A 22836-nucleotide genomic window follows, 5' to 3' on the forward strand; every position below is an offset into this window, starting at 1 on the left:
TTTTTATAATTTATTGTTACTTTGTAACAGAACAAAAAAGGAATTGCGTAATTAATTTATTTTTATAAATAGAATACAAGGAAAACACGTTGTGAGCCACTCTAAGTTATTATATCACATTTTTATTGTTATATCACGTTGTGAAGATTAAATTTAGAAATTTCGATTTTTTTTTGCTGGAAACGACTGAAAAAATGTTTCATGTAGGTATACTGTATAAGTAGAATAACCAGACGAAATTTCACGACACATTTCATTGGACATGGATTCATCAGCAATTTCTGATCAGGGCTGCGGAGTCGGTAAAAAAAACACTCGACTCCGGCAAAATTAAAAACCAAGTCATTTTATGGGGGACAGAGGCGCTCACAGGTACCCTACTCTGAACTCTCTAAGGAGCCCTGGGATACCCAAATACTTTTATAGTTAATATTTTATTATTTATCTTACATTAATATTTATTTGTATAAAAAATATTAAATTTTAACAAAAATTTAATAAGAGGAGAATAGGGACGATAAAATTTAACATCTACATATCTTTATTCTACATCATTTGCACTTCAATTTCATTTTTCCAGAAAAGTTAGTCCAACTAAAAAGTGTGCGATTTAACTACTTCAGCCCCTTGTTCAGAAAATAAAAATATATACTATGATCAATTAGTCTCGCTTATTCTGAAAAATAAAGTACTCATTTAGGGCAGGGATAATAAAGAATGATTCAAAAATATTCAACGGCCGGATGGCCGAGTGGTCAAGGTCATCAGCCTGCTGCCCTGGGAACCCGGTATCGAATCCGGACGGGTCGAAAAATCCCCATGAATTTTTCGGGGAGTGGTCCGTCCGGATATGTCGGTTCCCGTCCCTCACCACCCGGCCTGGCCGAACCCATAATGGGCTTGCTGTAAGAGGCCCTCTTAGTGCCCACAAGGGCGGAAAGTTACAAAAAGAAGACAAATATTCAAAAGAAAAGTTTTGCGTGCTGTTTCCCTATCACTTCAAAAGTAGCCTCAACGCAACGAACACTCACGAGCCAATCTACAAAGATTTGGCGACGACACAAGCGAGGTCGAGGCCAAAGTTTTACAATCAACAAGCAGACATGTTACTACTGGTTCGAGAAATTCAAATATGAATATTTCTCGTCTTAAGATGATCCCAATCTAGGTAGCCCCATTAAACCACTGATGATGACATTCTCTTGCAACTGATAGACTATAATCTACTGTTGACCACCGGAGAATTAGTACAATAACTTGAATGTTTCTGTACGATCCTAAAATTAACAAAGTCCGATACCAATACGTCAGCACATACAGCTTAGAGCTGCTGGCCAGTCCGGGTTGAGAGATTCTATTTATTCCATTTTATAGCCCAGACTTTGAGTCAACTGACTATCATTTATTTCACACGCTGAAAAACCATATTGTCTACAGTTTATGATTGCTTTTCTTTGGCCATTGTAATGTAAATAAAATAAAGTAAGATTGAATGACGACATTTTCTTCAAAGAAAAACCGCATTTGCTTACGAGATTGGAGATTTGCATTTAAGGTGGCGAAATGTAGTAGATGTTGATGGCGATTACCAGCAAGAGTGAATTGTTATTAGAATTGAGTTAATTGTCAGCCATTTTTTTAAAAATGTCAAAATTTCATCCTTCAACATGATATTAACTGATAATCCGTACTTAATGGTAATATAGCATGCTTTGCATTCATTCGAATTTTGTTATCAAAACTAAATGATATCCTAACAGTTGTGAATAATAAAAATATATGATAAATTAGTTTGTTTATGTTAATGATTACAGGGGAGTCAAACCTACGGAACTCTCAGTCATCGTGATCGAATAACACGCAGCTCAAAGCAACCGGAATTTTACCAGAGCCGGAAACGTAGAATTTAAAAAAAACGAACAAAGATTAGATTAATACAAACAAGGATATTAGATTAATATTTTATACGAACAAAAAATATTTAATACTGGTTAAACATGAATTAAATTAGAGCAAAACTCACAAGTGCATTATTTTGTACACAGAGTTTCTAAAATCTATTCATTACTGGCAATAATTCACCATAGACATATTTCTTTGTTTCTTTTGCCAACACGAAATCTAGATGACCCCATTCATTTAGCGGTACTTGATAATCGGCTACAAGGGCGTCGCCAGCCAATGGGCCAGGGGGGGCAGCATGATATAAATTGTATGTAGGTAAAATAAAAACGATTCATAAATTTTAAGAAGCTTAATAAGATTATTTTAATTAAAACATAATCTTCTTGCGTTTTTCGCGCGGGAATTATAAATCGGGCAATAAATGACTTAGCATTTAAATAATATTTTTCGCATGTCTAGGGAGGGGCAACTGCCCCTCTGCCCCCCCTCTGGCGACGCCCTTGATCGGCTATCAAATACGAGAGGTTATTCGAAGTATATCTGCGTCTTCAGAATCTGCCAGAAGATCGATCGAACCCAAAAAAATTCCGATCAAAGTTTTAATTTTTGGAATATCATACTTTGGTGGCTGAACCTAGTAGGTAAACACATTTATATAAATGAAAGTAAAAATCTAAATATCGAACAGAAAACATTCTCCTTACCTTAAATTTATTTTGTGTCTAGTACTTTTTATATATTAACAGGACTTATTATACTGGAAAATATGGATGCAGATATTTAGTCTTACAGATCAAAAATAATGTTTATTATTTAGTTCACCTGAACACATACACTTTAAACATGTGTTTCGAACTTGTTCCTCCCTCCTCAGCAGGCCTTTAAACGACACTTTCTACAATTAAAAATAAAAACATTTCTTGGTACAATTATAACTAAAATTAATTAAAACACAATCATTTCCCGACAATAAATTAAAAATTCTTACAAATTTTGTATTTCCGAATTCTTTTACATTTCCAATTAAACCTATGATTTACAGCAACCATACAATTCGACACATTCCTAATTTTTTAACATTAAAATCAGTTTAAAACCATAAATTTAATCTTTATCTAAAATATATTTACTTCAATTAACTTACTTCTTTTTGTTTCTTCTTTTCTACTTAATTTCTATTCTAATTCCTATCGCTTCTTTTATACCTTTTCCTCTCCCCCCCCCTTATAATGCTTGTACATGATTGGTGGATCTCTCTAGATCCACCAATCATGTACATGCATTATAAAAGGGTTTGTTGTTATTCATTTTATTAGTTTGCCTAATTATATTTAAATGCTCATACAGTTGTCTTTTATAATTGTTCTTTTCCTTTTTCCTGATTTTTGCCGTATTTAGATCAATTTCACATCCTTCTGTATTACAATGGTTCGCTACCTCTGAATTTGCATATTTTCCTTTGATTGCTCTGATCTTATTTTTAAATTTCTTTTTGTTTCTCCTATATATGTTTTCCTTTGATTACAATTACCATCAAATGAATACACTATTCCTTTTTCCTCTGTTATATCATATTTTTCTTCTTTTCTATAACATAAATGATTTTTAGTTGAATTTATTTTTTCTGGTATTAAGTTGATTCTATTTTTTATCACATTTTTAATTCTTTCAAATAATTTTGGAACATATCTCAATTTAATAAATTTTTTCTCTTTATCTATGATTTTGATTGTTTGTCATTATCTAGTTTTCCATGCCATTTTTTAAATATACATTTTGGGTAATCATTCTTCAGTTTTCGAATTTCTTCAGTTCTTTCGAATTTAACATCTGCGATAGGCTTAAATTACTGCAATTATTCTTATTTTAATTTCCTCGAAATATTCAACAACTTAACCTACCTCTCCGTAATGAATGATGTTTTTAGTAGATGTTCCTGCAGGAAAATGAGAAATGTAGACATGCAAGCGTGACTAAAATAATCTAAATTATTAGACATAAGATAATTTCAATCATACGCAACAATCTTTCCTACAATACCTCATTTAATTGACAAAGTTCATATCCACTTATTTGAAAACAGAGATTGGAGCATATCGGCCTTACAACATCAAAATTACAGGCAGTTTGAGCAAATAATTCCTTAATAAAATCGCTTGGTAAAAATTCCTTGTGTCCTAGAACGGAAAATAAAAGCTAAACCAATCTTAAGTTAAAATCTTTAATCGAAAAATATTTAATACAACTCCTGGCAAAAATTATGGAATTTCTTCATCACGATGTCGTTTTTATAGTATTTTAAGCATGCAGAGAAGAAATTAAACAAAGCAATTGATACAGAATAACTTAGAAAAAACGCATGGCTATTGCTATAATGTAATATATTTAATTTTTATAAACTTTTATAACATCACACACAGGAAGAAATTTTTTAATTGTAAAACAGAGAGAAATTACATGTTTACCGCTTTTAAAATACTGCTTGTTATATCGTTCAATATTTAAGTTCGAATATAAAATAAATGCGTGTAAACTAGTCAAATATTTTACTTTTCTGTTATTGTTACAAAATCATTGCACCGAGAAATTTAGCAACGACTATTGCAAAAGAAGTGAATTGTTTACAGTCAGCTGTATCTAAACTTTTGTGCTAGTATAAAGAAATTGAGAATGCTATATAAGGATAGGATCAACCACGGAAAACATCAACGTGTCAAGAGAAGACTAAGAGCAATGACTCCTGGAAATAGAAAATGTACAACAAAAGGAAAAGAAGTAGGTTACAATGGCCAAAGAAAAACAATCGCGAACTGTAGACGACTAGAAGAAAGAGATATTTAGTGATAATTCACAAATTTGCATTGGTATGGAGGCGATGCTACAAGTTTAGTCTGACACCGTTATAACGAACCTTATAAGAAAGACTGCCACCTCCATAGATGCCACGAAGACTACGGCTAGTCCCACCATATTCCCATCGGAAATCCCAAGGCGCCATACAGAGCGAACTCATCGTATCTCAGAGTGGACTACCTCCTAGAAGCGACCGGCACAGCTTCTCTGTCCCAGCTCTCGACCTCCATACGAAGACCGGCGACGGCCCGATACTCCGAGAGGTCAACTGATCGGTTACCTATCAGAGATAATATACTTAGAACATTTGTAAACTCCCATCTCGTGAGTGAAGTGCTTAAGATTAGTATTGGTATTTAGTTGTGTAAGTATTCGTATTTCACAATACATTCGTATTAATATTCGTAGTGTCTTGTAAGATAAATTATAGATATATTAAACCTTTGTTATTTGTTAACCTGTCTACTTGTCTTTCTCGCACTTTGGACACCCTATCCACTTTCCCATCGCGCTCCCCATTGGATTGTTTTAAGACCCTCCTATCAGTGGCGTGCCGTGACATTTGATGATAGGGAAGCTGGGTTTCTGTAAGAAGCCGACTTCCAGGGGCAATCAGTTAATTCCGCTTCAGTAATGGTCTAGGGTCCATTCGTACATGGGTTGTGGCTGTAGAGACAAAGACGACAAGTATCTGACAGAAACCGTTTATTTTAAAATAAAATATACATACACTATGTACAAAATAGTTTGCTTTAAGACAATCAGCCGTTCGGACGTCCTGAGCGTCGATGTGGTTCTTTGATGGTCGATCGAAGGTGGCTCCGGGACAATGGCGTTGACAAGTCTGTAAGGCACGGGGAGACTTCGTCCATTGGAGTCGGGAACACGGTCTAAGTCCGAAGTGACACGGGTTTCAGGTTGGCACAATAGACGCGAAATTGTTTTTTTTTATTTTTATTTTTGCGCGCGTTGACACACGGCGTTCGTTTTGATTATTCGGAACGTTAACCGAATGCCAGGTGTTCTCGATTGTCGGAAATTATATCAATCTCCGTTCTTTTTTTCGTCCATTATGATTGGTCGTTCTCCCTCAATCGCGCTTCCCGAGTGGTTGGTCCCTGGTTACTAAACGTAAAGAGACTCTTACCTGGAGAGTGAGAAAAGTCAAAATCGAAGATGAATTCGATATTCCACCGATCATAGGACGACTTCCTTCCGCGATTTATGATTTCTGCCTGGCAGTTTGATACAAACAATGGGTGTCCGACTACAAACGACTTTTACCTATGTTTTTTAAACTAATAAATTTTTCTCTAAATTAACCATGTTTTCGCGTCTTTTGTGGCAGGTCAGACCTGTCCGGTACATGACATTTTCATAAAAGTTCTAAACAAATACTGGAAATGACAAAAATAAACAATTTATGTATTTTAGTTCTAAAATACAAATAATACATACATAATTCAAATTGATACGATACAAACAATGATAGAAAAACTTGTTTTTTTTTAATTTTTTATAAACTAACTCTATTCGGCGATTTTTTCCGCAAAGTCGTTAATTACTTTATCATAAAAGTCGCTGGTCGTCGATTCCATCAACGTATTTAAAAGCACTTTTTCTATCGAAAGCATGGCTAAGAAATAGAATCGTTGGAAGCGTTACACGTGTGTAGCTTCCACCAGCTAAACCGGCTGAGGTTGGTGCTCTGTAAAGCGCATACTCCAATGCCCTATGGCTGCTTTACACCATTCAGTTATTCTCGCCGCCGTGGAAGCTGTCTCGTAAGCGCTTCCATTTCGCCACTGACATTCGAATATACAGTAGCAATCTTATCGTTTTTTTCACACTTAGTATAGAATTTTTAATAAGATACATAATGCAGTTATAATAAAATATTAATTTTAATTAATTCAAAGTACGTTAAAATATGAAAATTTATATTTTAGAAAATACAAGAGAAGGTCATTGGAAGGTGGATGCAGCGCTTCCACCGCTTCCAATGACGGCACGCCACTGCCTCCTATTAAGCCATCCAGTGACACAGTGAGCGGGTTTTACCAACTCGACGACTAGAAGGCTCAACCCTTGCCCTATGCTCACAATAACGTCGGTGAGTCGCTTGACACGGCTAAAAAACATACATTTGAAATCGTTACATAAAAGTTGAAAATTTGCGATGGGATGAGAGGATGAAGTTGAGCGTACGTACTGAAATGTGGACAAAAAGAAAAGTCAATTGGTTTAAATCGGTACAGAACTGGGGCCTACAGTTACGGTAGAGCTAGGTAACGTAATGCCATCTAGTGCGGATGAGGGACGTAAATCTGGTTTCTTTTTTTTGAACTCGGATAACTTTTCTATAGTTTAACCGAAATTCACCAATCTCAACAAAAATATTAAGCAACTGTTTGGTTTTATATTCTAAAAACCGCACCCAAAAATGTCAAAATACTTTTTTGTTATTAAGTGTCAAAGAGGCGAAAGTAGACACTTTCGTTTTTTGAATATATAATAACAAATGTCATAACAATGTTTACATGCTCAACTAATAAAATTGACCTGTTAATTATATAAATTAATTTATAATTAATAAATGTGTTGACGCGATTAATCAATGTCATTGCAATTTTAGTTAGAATATGAGCAATTTATTGTTTATTGTGACAACTTTTTAGTGGTGTCTTGCTCCTCATCATAGTTTACCTCTTAGACTCACGCCATTCATCTAACTCCTTTCAGGGAAAAATCTTTGGATTGAATTCACGTGACTTCTGGAGTAGACTGGAAGTTACTGTACAGTTAATCAGGCCTACTACCACATTTTAATACCTAATCTCGGCATTCATCTGTCTGTCTCCGTTCTCCAGATTAAAGGAGAACAGACACCAGACAGCCGACAGTGTAAATTTATAGATCTACAAATTTTTCAAACTGCAGCCTAATAACATTAATTCTGCACAGTCAAACACAAATTTGTGTGTATATCCTATTAATAGATATAACTCTCGTTGTTTGAGGTCCTCCAATTTAGCGCCAGCCTCTGTAGAGAAAATTGGAAGCTCTAAAAATTCATGTTTAATTGTACTGTATTAGAAAACTGAGTTTGATATGACTAAAGTAAATTGTCCAGTTTTAGATAAAATTATGTACATTAGGCCTACATTTTATGAAATTTGTAAATATTTATAAAACTGATAATATGTGACTTTTTAAAACATATTAATATCATACATTTATCGAAAATGTCTGAAATTTTGCAGGGAGGATTATTTATAAGATGATTGATGCTATTCAATTTTTGGTTAAAGGTAGACAAAGTGGAAAGACAAACGGAATCGTGTCATTAAAAGTTATATTCCTAAAAAAAATGTTCGTTATATCGCAGTTTAACATTAGTAGCTCCTTTTGTGCGCATTTCTTTACAATAAAGTCTTAGTCTATTTCTAATATTCCTAGTATTTGACGAGTAATCATCATTAATAAATATATTTGAACCTTTCAATTTACTAATATTTTTATAAATTTTTCTTTTATCTTCAAAGTTAAACAATTCACAAATAACCAATGTTTTTGCATCAGGTTTATATTTTTCAATTCGATAAGCAAGTTTGATATTCACATCCGTATCCTGCAAGTTATCATTAAATAATTTTTGAATTTTGAGTAGACAATGATCCATTTTATCATCATTCTCTAAACCCGAAATTAAAGTTATTTCTTTCTTTATCTTCCAATTTTATGAACTTTTTATATAAATTACTACATATTACATTTATTTCTGTATTTGACTTGTCAGTTCTAACTGTGAAGTCCCAAAAACGGGTTAACATTAATTATTTATATTAGAAGATTGTTAAAACGAATGTAGAAAATTGTCCATTGTTACAGGGGACAAAAACCGATCAAAGATCGGATTAGACGCGTTAGTCATTTGAAACCGCGACGTATGAAAAAAAGGAGAAAGATGTCGAAAGGCAAAAAGGGCCTAATGTAAAATAAAACGCAATTATTGTAATGAGTAATGCTTGTAGACGAATGTCCTCCAGTATAGATGGACTTTTGACAAGTCGCTCGTATACGAAATTTAGATCATTAAAATTAGGAAAAAGGGAAAAGTTAATTATGAAAAGGAACATCTCATCAAAGCATTAAATTTCAAAAATCTCTCAGACTAGACAACAATAGGGAAAATATGAGCGCAAGTTTCAAAGTTCCATCAATTCTTTCCAACCTGAGTAAACGGAGGTTGTCAAGTAGATTCGTCGAGGCGGCTCTTTCTCGTGACTCGAACGGGGGTCGTTTTTCGCTTGGAGACAAGCGAGGGACCAATCGAGAAGCGAGAAAGGAGGGACGTAGAGCCAATCAACATGCACAATTCAAAAAAGGGAGATCGAGATAATCGCAGAGCGAGGAAGAAGAGAGATTTTTCTCTTCTACGCGCGGAGAGGCCGGACAAAAACTGTGAATCCGCTTACGGCTAATACGCGCTCAAAGACAATTTATTTTTCCTGCATAATGCCGATCTGCAAATTAGTGCCACTAAGGACAGACCACCAGTGACCAGAGGCGATCATCTCCACCTGTTGCTGCCCGGGGCCTACAGTAGAAGACGTCAGGAAAACGCCGGCGTGACTGAGACCTTTCGAAAAATTTCATCGTTCGAGAAGAAGTCTGTGTTAGGTGTAAGTTCCTTTACGTCTAAATAAACGACTTTTGTGAGACACTTGTCGTCTGTGTCACCTCCCTCACACCCACACGCGAACGACCCTAGACCATCCTGTCGCGGGATTAACGATTCCCCCCCTAAAGGTCGGCGAACTTACATAACGTAACCTTTCTCTTTATCAGATTCAAGGATAGAGAGTCTGAACTCAAGATCTACCAAATCAGTATCTATGATTTCAATCCATGCCTGCATTCTATCTAATCGTTTTCAAAATATTTGTAAATTATTATTTGAAGAAGCTTGTAATTTCAACAAAAGTTTAATTCCTTCCTGGACGTTAATTTCTTTTTCGACACTTATATAAGACAGAATCAATTCCTCCGTTGAATCATCAGTAAAATTTTATTCACTTCCAATTCGTTTCTTTACGTTTCGCAGTGACTCATTCTGGGATAGTGGTGGAAAACTTTTTCTTTTCTAAGATGAAAATTCTGTCATTTTCCAAAAAGATAACAATAATGAGTCATATCACAGGAGAGAAAAATATTCACGCCAACAGTTACGATCGCTAGACACCGTCCCCATATATAAGTACAGTACAATAACCAGAGGAAATTTTACGACAAGTTTCGTTAGACATAGCTGCATTAGCAATGTCTGATAATATCAAAAGAACACATCCGCATGCTGTTGTCCTATCATTTCAAAAGTGGCCACAACGCAATGAAGGTCCACGAGCCAATCTGCAAGGCATTTGGCGACGACAAGCAGATATGTTACTATTGGTGAAAGAAATTCAAATATGAAGTTTTTCCGCTTTAAAATGAACCCAATCCAGGTAGCCCCATTCCACCATTAATGATGACATTCTCCCGCAACTGATAGAATATAATCTATGGTTGACCACCAAAGAATTAGCACAATAACTTCAGTGTTATCGGACGATCATAAAATTAACATAGTCCGATACCACTACGACAGTATGCCAGCACATACAGCAAATATGACCTTAGAGCAGCTGGCCAGTCTTTGGAATATTCTGCCTAATCTGTCTTACAGCCCAGGCTTCGCGCCAACAGACTATCATCAATTTCACACCCTGCAGAGCCATACTGCCAAAATAAAGTACGGTTGAATTACAATATTTTCTTCAAACAAAAGCCCCAGTCATTCTAGGCTCACGAGATTGAAAGTTTGCATCATAAGTGGCGAGATGGAACAGATGTTGATGGTGATTACCTGCAAGTCGGTATTGAGTTGATTCTCAGCCAATTTTTTTTTTTCCAAAATTTCGAAACCTCACTATTACAAAATGATATTAAAAGATAACCTGTAGTTAATGATAATATAACATGCTTTGCTATTAATCGGATTTTTCTATTGAAACTAAGTGACATCCTAACAGTTGTGAATAATAATAAAATATACTAATTTATTATATATTTTTTATTTTATTGATTACAAATCCACGAAACTCTCAGACATCGTGACCGAATAACACGTAACTCAAAGCAACTGGAATTTTACAGGAAGCGGAACCGTAAAACTTAAATCAAATCCAAATTATATAATGTTAATATTTTATACGTACAAAAAATATTTAGTACTGGTTAAACATGCATTGAATTAGAGCAAAGCTCACAAGTGCATTATTTTATATACAGAGGAAATTTCTAAAATCTATTCATTACTCGCAGTAATTCGTCATAAACGTATTTCTTTGTTTCTTTTGCAAACACGAAATCTAGATGGCCCCATTCTTTTAGCGGTACTTGATAATCGGCTATCAAATTCGAGAAGCGATTTCGAAGTATATCCACATCTTCAGGATCTGCCAGAAGGTCGTTCAAACTCCAAAAAAGTGCGATCGGAGTTTCAATATTTGGAATATTATACTTTGGTGGCTGAATCTAATAGGTAAACACAATCATATAAACGAAAGTAAAGATCTAAATATCAAACAGAAAACTTTCTCCTTACCTGTTTGTATTTTTTTAAGTTTCCTAATGGCCCATAATCGAATTTCTGCAGTTCTTTCGAATTTACCATCTACGATAAGCTTAAATTATTTCAATTATTTAAATTTTAATTTCCTCGAAATATTCAACAACATAACCTACCTGTCCGTAATGAATATAGTTTTTTGTAGATGTTCCTGCAGGAAAATGAGAAAAGTAGACATGCAGGCGTGACTGAAATAATCTAAATTATTAGACATAAGATAATTTCAAACTTTCGTAACAATCTTTCCTACCTTACCTCATTTAATTGATAAAAGTCATATCCACTTATTAGAAAATAGATATTGGAGCATATCGACCTTACAACATCAACATTACAGGCAGTTTGTGCAAACAATTCCGAAATGAAGTTGTTTGGTAAAAATTCCTTGTGTCCTAGAACGGAAAATAAAATCTAAACCAATCTTAAGTTAAAATCTTTAATCGAAAAATATTTAATACAACTTCTGGCAAAAATTATGGAATTTCTTCATCACGATGTCGTTTTTATAGTGTTTTAAGCATGCAGCAAAGAAATAAAACAAGCAATTGATACAGAACAACTTTGTTATAACAGCCATGCGTTTTTTCTGTGTAATGTATTTAATTTATATAATCTTTTATAACGTCACATAAAGGAAAAAATTTTTAAATTGTAAAACAGAGAAAAGTTACATTATTTAGCGTATTTAAAATATTGCTTGATATATTGTTGAATAAGTAAGTCCGTATATAAAATAAATGCGTGTAAAACCACTTAATTGCATTGACAACGGAATTATCCATCGAAATAATAGAAATAATTGTGAGTTTGCGCTCTTAATTTTGCGTAAATTTAAGGAAATTTTTAAGCCTATTTCTCAGTTTTGATTGTTAAGAAAACATCGCACAGAAAACGGATTGAATGACAACCTGTACTGTCAACAACCAGGAGAGAATTATAACGTCCGAGTGTAAAATTAAAGAACTTCTTTTTAAAGGAGAAGAGGGTGGACTGTCGGACAAGTAAATACAATGAACCTTATAAGTCTCGAACCAAATATGGTAATAGCAGCGCCGTTTGACGACATCCTCACGTCGAGGAACCAACACTTCCGACCCAACACCTGCAAAATCAACCTTCGTTTCCAACAACAGTCAATCACCTGATCATTTTCCCAGGCCAAAAACGAATATAAGGTCGCAGTATATTGGGGGTTCGTCCCTGAGAATATAGAACAGCTCTATTCACCAGCCACTCGTCAGCCATCCCTGTGGACTTCAGCAGATGCCATACCCTGGCGAACGTCTCCAGCCCCCCTGTTCCCAGTGAACATTCCCCTAGACCATACGGAGGGATATCTCAAGTCCAAAACGCCCCTCCTCGCCACTATCATAGAAGATGACGGCTCGAATTGCCTTATAAAAAAGGAAGACATCGATCACGGCTCAACATCAACCAAGACAGAAATGCTGTTGCTCAACATCAACCAAGACAGAAATGCTGTTGCTCAACATCAACCAAGACAGAAATGCTGTTGTGAGAACAGCATCTCAACAGCATCGTTCTCACAGGTATTTGAAGTAGGGGTAACAACTAGCCCCGAACCGGGGTAAGTTGTTACTTTCCGACTTTAGGTATTGTATTATTAATTATAAAAAAAAAACTTACAAAAAATCAACCCCCAAAAACTGTATTTATAGCAAAGTTAGATATATTCTTAAATTTTAATCTCTTAATACTTATGCTAGAATTTTGTTTCCTTAATAAAATATAAGGTTGATTAAAAAACCGAACTTGTAGCCCCGCTCTCCCCTACCATATTTGTAAACTCTCTCTTCGGGATCGATATTAGTTTATAGGAAACCGGGACCGCACCTCGCGAAACGACGCGTTTACGGGTTACATTTAGTTGTGTATTTTGTAACTCTTGTAACCCTAGATTTAGCTCTTTATATTAAACTGTGTTTGTATTTGTTAACCTGGTTACCTGCCGTTGTTCAGCCTATCGACTTACTCGCGGTCTTCCCACTCCACTAAAAGCCCTCCTAGCCATCCAACAGACATAGAGATCGGGTTTTACCAACCCGTGCCGATTAAGTGATCACTAAGATCTCCCCCGTTGGCACCCGGCCCATCTCACAGAATTGTAAAGTTCTTTCAGGAAGGAAATTTAACAATGACTATTGCAAAAGAAGTGGATTGTTTATAGTCAACTATATCTAAACTTTTGTGCTAGTATAAAGAAATTGAGAATGTTATATAAGGATAGGATCAACCACGAAAAACATCAACGTGTCAGGATAAGCAACTAACAGCAATGTCTCCTGGAAATAGAAAATGTACAACAAAAGGAATGAATAACAAGTGAAAAAAAGTAGGTTATGGCTTATGAGAGAAGAGTAAAAATTCATTTTAAAGAAATGGACTTTCATAAACAAAAGCAAAACGAAAGCAGAAAGGCGGAACACTAAAACATAAGAAAAAAGTTACAATGGCCAAAGAAAAACAATTGTGAACTATAGACGACTGGATGAAAGAGACATTTAGTGATAACGCAGGAATTTGCATTGGTATGAAGGTGATTCTAAAAGTTTAGTCTGATGCCCTTATAACAAAGCTTATAAAACCAGGTAATGGACAGGGGAGCTGTCCTTTCTCTGGTGTTTTCGAATAATACCATCACTATCGAACATGTTTTCAATGAATGTTCTCCAAAATGTCAACGTATGCTTGGGCATTACGTTGCGTTTTGAAATAGCGATTGTCAGCTCGCGCTGTCTCACTTATTTTCGGTTGCGTGTCAGGTAAAAGGGGACAGGGGGAGTTGACTATCGGTATATCAAAACGGCAACAAAAACGGCCCGAGCATACGTTGACAGTTTGGAGAACTTTCTTATTCCATCCATTGAAAACATGTTCGATGTTGACGATGTCATTCTACAAGATGACAATGTATCTAGTCTTGTGGCTGTAGCTATTCAAATTTTCTTCGCCAACACTGCATCAACACGAATACAATGTCCAGCAAACAGTAGACTTGTGAATCTGTTAGAAAAGATGTGATGGAAATTGAAGAAATTGGTCCGGTGCAAAGCTATGTGTGGAAATCAAGTGTCTTGATTACTGTTCGGTGAAAATGGAAAGCTTTCGATAAAGAATTTTCGTTTCATGAGTTAAATCAATGCCTGAAAGAACTAAAGTCAATTTTCAGTTGGCTATTAATATTCCTTAAATTCAAACTTATCATAATGACTACAAATCACTTTAAGGTGATTGTTTTTCGCTTAACTTTTGAACTTAATACTATATAATATTGTACCCAAGTGAACTGAAACGAATTTATACGTCCTAAATACAGATTGGAGTAAATAAAAAAAAATACATGAAAAAAACAGGCAAATTAAATTCGTTCGTAGTCATTATGATAAGTTTGGGTTTAAGACGTGTTAATATCTAATAGAAAATTAACATAGTCCTCCAAACAAGAAGCAAATTATACTAGAACTAACATAGTCTTAAACCTAGAGGTGTAACAATGTATTAATAAAATTATTTAAATTAGTTAATCCCATAATCTCTTAATTTAATGTCATTCAAAAATGTTTTTGTACATGTAAAATTTAAAAACAAAAAAGCGTTTAATTTAAATATAAAAGGTATTGCTATTTCGATTGTTTAAGTTATAATTAAAACTAGCGGGGGCCCGGCGTTCCTCGAGCAAAATTAATGATAGTGAAGATTAAGATTATTACATTATAGTCAACCTTACCCGTTTTCACAGAATGCAAGAATTGAGATCCCCCGTTTCCAGACTAATTAGAGAATTTTTAGATAGGTCTAAAAATATGTTCGATTTCCCGCAAAAACGAAAAAAAACTGCATCTGCGTCTTGCACGTCGCTTTCTCTTAACAATTCCATTGTTACGTAACACTTCCATTGTTGACACTGCCGTTGTCACTTAACACTTTCATTGTTGATGGAAGTGTTAAGCTTTAATCCTGTCCCTTACCCCAGTGGGGTGGAATTTCGAAAAATCCCTTCTTAGTGTGCGTTCTCGTGACGTACCCTAACTGCGTACCAAATTTCAACTTTCAACTCCTAACCGTTTGGGCTCTGCGCTGATTATTATTATTATCATTATTATTATTATCATCAACTCGTCTCGATTATATATGTTACAGTCAAAACCCGTTTTTAGTTAGAACGCGTTTTAACTAGTTAAAACTAGTTTATACTGGATGTCTTTGTTAAAACTCGTTTTGTCTAGTTAAAACTAGTTTTAACTCAAATTCATTTTTGACTAGCAGTAAATTCTAGATATAACAAAGACATTCAGTGTAAACTAGTTCCTACATCTGAGAAGAATAAAAGCAAGATAAGTACGAAGTTTTTGTTGTGAAATGTTTCTAGAATCATCTTAAAACTAAAAGTTAAAATAGAATTTATTAAAAATTGCAAAAATCAATTAATGTGTGATGTAGTTAAGGTTCTAAAGTTTCCATTGTGAGCTACCGCCGATCCCGATCGGACATGCTAGAACACGTGACTCTACTAGGCATCTCACCATGACAAATGGGAAAGATACCACATTTTTCTTGGGGAAACATGCCTATTTTTTGTTAATTGAATTCCAATATGCTTACTTTTAATAAATTTTTGTTTTCTCGTTTTATTGCAGGATATGCATAGAAATTATATAAGGACTTCTCAAAAAGGTTTTTGGACTGAAAAAAGCTTTCAGCTAGCTATAGAGCACGTGCTGTGGAAATGGGCGGAAACTTAACAATACTTATACTGCGCTGTTATACTTACTATGAAGTACTTTGTACTACATATGCAATAAATTAAATTTGGTTAAGATATTCGAAAATTAATTTTATGCAATTATATTTGTTATCTTACCCTAATGGCATTTGGCATCTCACCCGGATACTTGGGGTGAGATGCTTAAATGCCAGACAGTAAAGAAGTCGTCATTGCAAATACAATATACAATTATTTTTGATATACTCCAAAGTGTTATTTAGAAAACATGCTCAAGAATATGATATTTTCGTTAGAGGCCTGCAAAACCAAATTATCGCTATAATTTCCTTCATAAGCAAAATGTTAGGCATCTTCCCCCGAATCATTACACATAACTTTATTTATTTCCCCCAAACATATTTATGTAGCTAAAATTAGTTTTAAATAATGTTAAAAGTTAAAACTAGTTTTTATCTAAAATCAAAACATGTACAGCAGTAAATTAACTAGACAAAACCCGTTTTGTCTAGTTTCTAGTTAAACTAGAATTTACTGCTAGAGAAAATGAATTTCAGTTAAAACTAGTTTTAACTAGACAAAACGGGTTTTAACAAAGACATCCAGTATAAACTAGTTTTAACTAGTTAAAACGCGTTCTAACTATAAACGGGTTTTGACTGTAACATATATAGATACTCAAAAGGTGTGACTATTATTAAAAAGGTATGTTGGAAATTGTGAGAATTTTGCTTGGTAGCACTCGTTTTTGAAATTGTTTGAAATTTAAAAAGAATTTAGAACGCTGGCGTTTTGAAATGTTTGAAGTTCGCCATTTTTCTGATGTGTAAGTGCTTCGTTAAAAATAAATGTTCATTGTGCCTTTTTTCAACAGCATCAATTGCTTATATTATTTCTTTGCTAAGTGCTTAAAACATTACAAAAACAACATAATGATAAAGTGATTCCGCAATTTTTGCCAAGAGCTTATTAATCATGATACTTACTTGAAGTTTTCTAGTAAAAGGAGAGAGTAGACGAATAGGACTCTTGATATGACCGAGCAGTGCCGCTGGAGCTAGAGAAAATACTGCTTTGATCTAGAAAATTCAATATTTTAATTTTAAATACCTTCTGAAAGCTGTGTGGATGTAAGTGGAGATAACTCTTACCTTGTTGTACTCGGGATTCTCGGAGAGAAATGCATAGAGTATCGTGTTACCTTGCGAAAATCCTACATAATATAATTGACTTTGACCTGTTTTGTTAAGGACAAAGTCTACACTATCCGGTGTATCATACCTGGCATGTTCGTCAATACTACAAAGAAACGTTTTAAATTCATCAACAAAGACCTCGCAACTTCTCTTTATACTGACCTGAAATTCCAAAATTCATCGTCTTTGGGAGAATATTTGATATGTTTTCGGGCGTACGTGTTACCTCTCTGATTTCCCATCCAGACGTCGTAACCTTCGTCAGCCAAGATATAACCTACCGTAATTAAACATAAATATTTTAAATATTATAAAGTAGAAAACATTGAAAGATTTAATATTCTGTTCAACAAGAAATAGTATTAGAATTAATGCAATGATTTATTTTATTTATTTTACTAGAATTTACTCGAACATATGCAACTAAGTGCGTAGGCCTATCTGTACCTGTTTAGAATACTAACAAAATGATAATCCGTATATTGTTACAATATGCTTAACTTATAATTAACTAGCAGATGTCTATTCTAGCAGATGAAAATAACATCAGATAGATTAATATTATTTCGTACTTCTAACCCTTCTACTATATTATACTAATTGCCTGAGCCGCTCCCTAGTGGGCGTTCTAGCAGCAGCGTTGTCTTTCCGTTATATAAAAAATTCATATCAATGGGAAATGTTTTCATTTCAATGGACTATATACAGATATTAATCCAAGATTAATATGTCGTGCCTTACGTCTTTTTCTGGTACCCCCTTTGCCACATGGTGGGGGCGACTCGGTGGAGAGGCGGTGTGTAAATCAGAGTATGTCTCTGGGGGGTGAGAGATTTATTGGAGGGTGTGTCTTGGAGAGAAGATAGGAGATACTATAGATTACCACCTATGGAATTTCGGAACTTTGAGTATATATCTGAACCGATGGGACCGAGACGAGTTCAATCATATTCTACTTTTGGACCGGAGACGAAAAATAAGAAAGCTATCATAGTTTTTTTAGTTATCATACTTTTTTACTGCTGTCATGCAGACAGCAGTAAAAAAGTATGATAACTAGTTGCTGGTGCTGCCATCTCGCGGTAAAGTCTGCAAACAAAAAAAGCACTCTGAAAGGCAAGAAATTGCACCAACAGTCGAACGCCACTTCCTTTTCTTCCTTTTGTTCAAAAACTACCGTGAATCAATAACTAGTGACGTTGAACAATCGGCGGCCTGCCGGCGGCTCCCCTCCCGGGGGGAATCCGTCGGGAGCACGAACAGTCGAACGCCAGTTCCTTTTTTTCCTTTTGTTCAAGCATCGCCACTCCCGATCGCGATAGCGCTCGTGGTATAGCCGATCAGAGCGATAGCGAGACTGAGGGGCCCTAGCCCCCGAGATCTACGAGCGCGAGGGTGTGCGAAAAGGACTTAACTGCATACGATCAGTGTGCTCATGCATGAACATCTGTCTCTGTTGAAGGTATATATGGCCGACTTGCCGGACTGCTTGTTAAACACGCGATGGGCTTAGCGGAAAGAGCGACGCGATTCCCGATCATCGCGCGATCGTCGAAAAAAAGTGTGATAACTTTCTTATTTTTTGCCTCCGGCTCAAAAGTAGGGTAACGTTAAACTCATCTCTTTCCCGAGTTCAAATATATACTCGAAATCCGGAAATTCCATAGGTGGTAATCTATAGTACACCCGAAGAGAGGGACAGGGACTGAAGTGGATACTGTTACAACTTAACTGTTACAATGATACCGTTACAACTTACAGATATACAAACACGCGATCAATAGCTTATATATATAGATTATAGTAGTATTTAATTTATATTTACAAAGGTTATCTTATGTAAGAGTTTATCACACCGCGTGCCCAATCTAACACATTTAAAAAAATTTTTAAATTGTGTACAATAGAGCAATTGAAAAGTTTTAAAATTAGTGATGTAACGAATAGTATATTCGGCCTCAGCCGAATATCAAATATTCGGCTAGGAGCGTGGCCGAATGGCCAAATATTCGGCCAAACTATTCGGCTTGATTAACGCACATACGAAAATTGGCGCGCAAACCGCATTATGGCAAGGATCGCGCATCCTGCACTCTATTGGCCTGCTGTCACTACGATTTTTTCTTCCAGTAGGTTTAAATTATTTAATTTAATTAATTAAATTATAATTATTAAACTTAATATGAGATGGAGCCTAACGTCTACCTCTGCTGCCAAATTGGTTTATAATTTATGTAATAGCCGTGAATAGCCCGATATGATTCGTCAGTTGTTGGTATTTAAATGTAAGTTATAACTTATAAGTTATTTTATTTGCAATCGATCTTTTTAACTCTTTAATTAAGCACTAACATTTTTTTTAAATACGTATTTTAGACTGAATAGTACCTTAAAGATATACTTTAGTGGGGACATATGGTCTAGTTTCTCCCCAGTTGTGGAACAGTTCAAATATATTATTGGGGGTTGCTATTCGTGAAGTTTTGTGATATTTTGTTGCTATTGTTTTTGTCAATATCTTTAAAATTAACATGATTTCAAATGTTATCTTTTGTATATAATAGGAAATGCTCATTCTTTGCGTTATATATAAATTATATTATATATTAGTTACTCATCTTCTAGAAATAGATAAATAATTCTTTCATTAAATACGCTAAGTTTCAATAAAACGTTTCGTAAATCATTTTAAAATATCGTAAAAAATATTAAAATATACGCGAATACGAATATAACATAATTAACTAAACAATAACATTAATTCCCGATACATTCTAACCTACACGCCATCAATGCCATAAGATATCGGGCTAGATAAAGGCTATACTATTATTTAATTACGAAATAATTTATTACTAGAGTTAGACGCTATTTCTTATTATAGCTTAATATTCAGCATTAATAAAAGTTACAAAATTGATTAATTTACTGTGTTTTTGTTATTTCTTACTCCTGTTTTTAGGTATTCGGTACTCGGCCGAATAGTGATTAAATATTCGGTATTCGGCCGAATAGTGATTAAAATATTCGGTATTCGGCCGAATAGTGAAAAATAGGCCGAATAGGCCGAATACCGGGTAGTACTGTAATCGGATATTCGTTACATCACTAATTAAAATGTGTTAGATTGCTTATTCGGTGTGATAAACTTTAACTAAGATAACCTTTATAGTTATATAGTCAATCCTATCCGTTTTCACGGGGTGAAAAGATTTAGGTTCCGTTGTTTCGAGGCTAATTAGAAAATTTTTAGATGGCTCTAAAAACATGTTCGATTTCCCGCAAAAACGAAAAAATTCACATCTAAAAAAAATCGAGTTCTTCAACCCTCTTCCTCTCCTCCGCGGGGGAAATTTTTGGAAATTTCTTTTTATGTGCATTCTCATGACGTACCCTAACTGTGTAATAATTTTCAACTTTCAACTCCTAACCGTTTAAACTCTGCGCTTATTATTATTATGTCGGGTTAAGTGAGATATACTCGGTTAACACCGGTGGCTGTGTACTATGTCGGACCAAAGTCAAGGCATAGTAACCAAAACTGAAATTAAAGAAGTGTATCAGTGTGTGTGTCTGTATTCAGGAATTTTCTCACAATATGACATGTATTCAATATAGTGGCCTTCTGTAGTGTGATGTATGTATTTCTATTCAATTGTAATATTCCCAGGTTTTTGGTGTAGTGTGTGTAGTATGACACCTGTAGAAAAGAGAACGACAGGTACAATAAGGACCCTATCCATCCTCCACAGATGCCTTATTACCTGGGCGATTTCTGTGTACTTGCTAATTTTTTCAGTGCATGCATTTTGTATATTGTGTGTGTTTAGAATGGATATGTCTATAATGTATGTGATTTTATTGTGTTTGTCAATGAGTGTGATGTCTGGTCTGTTGTGGTAAATTGTTTTATCTGTGATTATGGCTCTGTCGTAGTACATTTTGTGTATTTTATTTTCCAGTACTGTCTGTGGAATATATTTGTAGTATGGTGCGTGGACGTCTAATAATCTGTGTTTGTTTGCAAGCTCTTGATGTATTATATTTGCTACTTGATTATGTCTATGTAAATAATCTGTCTGTGCCAAGAGCTTGCAACCAGAAGTAATGTGTTGTATAGTTTCTGGCATGAAGTGACATTTTCTGCATGTGTCATCTGTGAGTGTTGTATCTTTGAGTATGTGTTTTTTGTAGTTTTTAGTATTTATGATCTGATTATTATTATTAATATTATTATTATTATTATTACTGTCATCATCATCATCATCATAAACCCATCTCGAATATATTATAAGATGACAAATTTATATATAAACGTTTTTATATTTTAAGCTATATATTTCTAATTTAAATGCTATGTTTGTTGAAACAGATCGATCTCCCGAAAATGATGACTTACCAAGGCTCTGGTGGGGAAAATTGATCACCCAGTCAATGGCAGATTCTAGAAAGCCGTGTTGCAAAAAGACGATTGCACGATTTTTGCTGTTTTTCTCACGATTTTCTCGGCCATAGGGAATCCTAAAAAGTTTCAAAAGGTAGCCATCGCGCGTTTGAACCGTATATTCTTCCACTGGATAGCCTCTGCTGATTATTATTTCGGTCTATATCAAATATAAAAAATAAACTAAAACTTAAAAAAAGTATATATATATTATTATCATAAGATAAATATATTAAAAGATTATAAAGCATGTGTAAATGTTACATTTACCACATTTCTGTTTGCGTCTGGATCAACCTCGAGCACCCGCGACTCGATAAACGATGACGTGGAACTATTTAATAAACTCGACCATAAAAAGAGAAAACAAACAGCAGTATATTTCATGTTTATGCGAAATTTATCAATCGCGTGTTTAGGTGGCAATGCTGCTTCATTTATTCAGTGGAATTATTACAGTATCTATCCTGTTAAGTCATACGCTGTGAGGCGTATCCATTTAATCAATATTTATTAGTTTCTAGTCAGGCGATTCATTTGTCGCTTGGAACTGATTTATTTATCAATGAGGATAAGGATGACTCTCTCGAAAAAGTTACGAAAAAGTATTTTTAAATTGTCCTATTTTAAATTTATTTAATAATGTTGCCTGTTTTCGTTATAACTTTAATTTTTTGACTTTATATTTTCGACTGTTTAAAACTGTCCCAGAGCAATTCAAATATGTTCCGTGCAGAAGATTTGAATCGAAAACATTTATCTATTTTTTAATTTGTTTTTGTTAATGTTTCTTCACTAAGAACCAGTAAAATGGATTATTTATTAACTCATAAATAAATATACCCGAAACAGTTTATGCAAATGCATGTTATTTAAATTTTACATGCTTAAAACAATCGAATTGAACACGTTCGAACATGTCCCGTATGCATCTTTTATTTGCATTAATGAAAGTTTGTGCTGCTCTTCTATAGTCTGTTTTACCTTTAGTGTGCTGATCTAAAGCTATATATAACAGAAT

The 22836-nt window shown here is 34.6% G+C and overlaps 2 protein-coding genes across 2 annotated transcripts in view; one reads left to right on the plus strand and one right to left on the minus strand.

The window, feature by feature from the left end:
• Positions 1 to 22836, plus strand: part of LOC136978211 (cytochrome P450 3A11-like) — a 230304-nt gene that overhangs the window by 162219 nt on the left and 45249 nt on the right. The gene's annotated exons all lie outside the window — the stretch shown is intronic.
• Positions 10895 to 22251, minus strand: LOC136978215 (gastric triacylglycerol lipase-like). The gene is made up of 9 exons (XM_067273875.1): positions 22086 to 22251; positions 21771 to 21975; positions 17534 to 17648; positions 17327 to 17474; positions 17162 to 17254; positions 11687 to 11842; positions 11548 to 11619; positions 11408 to 11476; positions 10895 to 11337 (listed from the first exon to the last, which is right to left on the minus strand). Exons 1-9 carry the CDS (start codon positions 22200 to 22202, stop codon positions 11101 to 11103), a joined length of 1212 nt encoding a protein of 403 aa, XP_067129976.1. The 5' UTR covers positions 22203 to 22251; the 3' UTR covers positions 10895 to 11100.

Source organism: Centruroides vittatus, unplaced genomic scaffold (genome assembly GCF_030686945.1).
Source record: "Centruroides vittatus isolate TY-2023 unplaced genomic scaffold, ASM3068694v2 contig_5, whole genome shotgun sequence".
Taxonomy (NCBI): domain Eukaryota; kingdom Metazoa; phylum Arthropoda; class Arachnida; order Scorpiones; family Buthidae; genus Centruroides; species Centruroides vittatus.

Coding starts and splice junctions, on each gene's coding strand:
- LOC136978215 (XM_067273875.1), bottom strand. CDS start 22,202: ATGAAATATACTGCTGTTTGTTTTCTCTTTTTATGGTCGAGTTTATTA. Junction 17,475..17,533: donor GATGAATTTTGGAATTTCAG/GTCAGTATAAAG, acceptor GTTTCTTTGTAG/TATTGACGAACATGCCAGGT. Junction 11,620..11,686: donor ACTTTTATCAATTAAATGAG/GTAAGGTAGGAA, acceptor AGATTATTTCAG/TCACGCCTGCATGTCTACTT.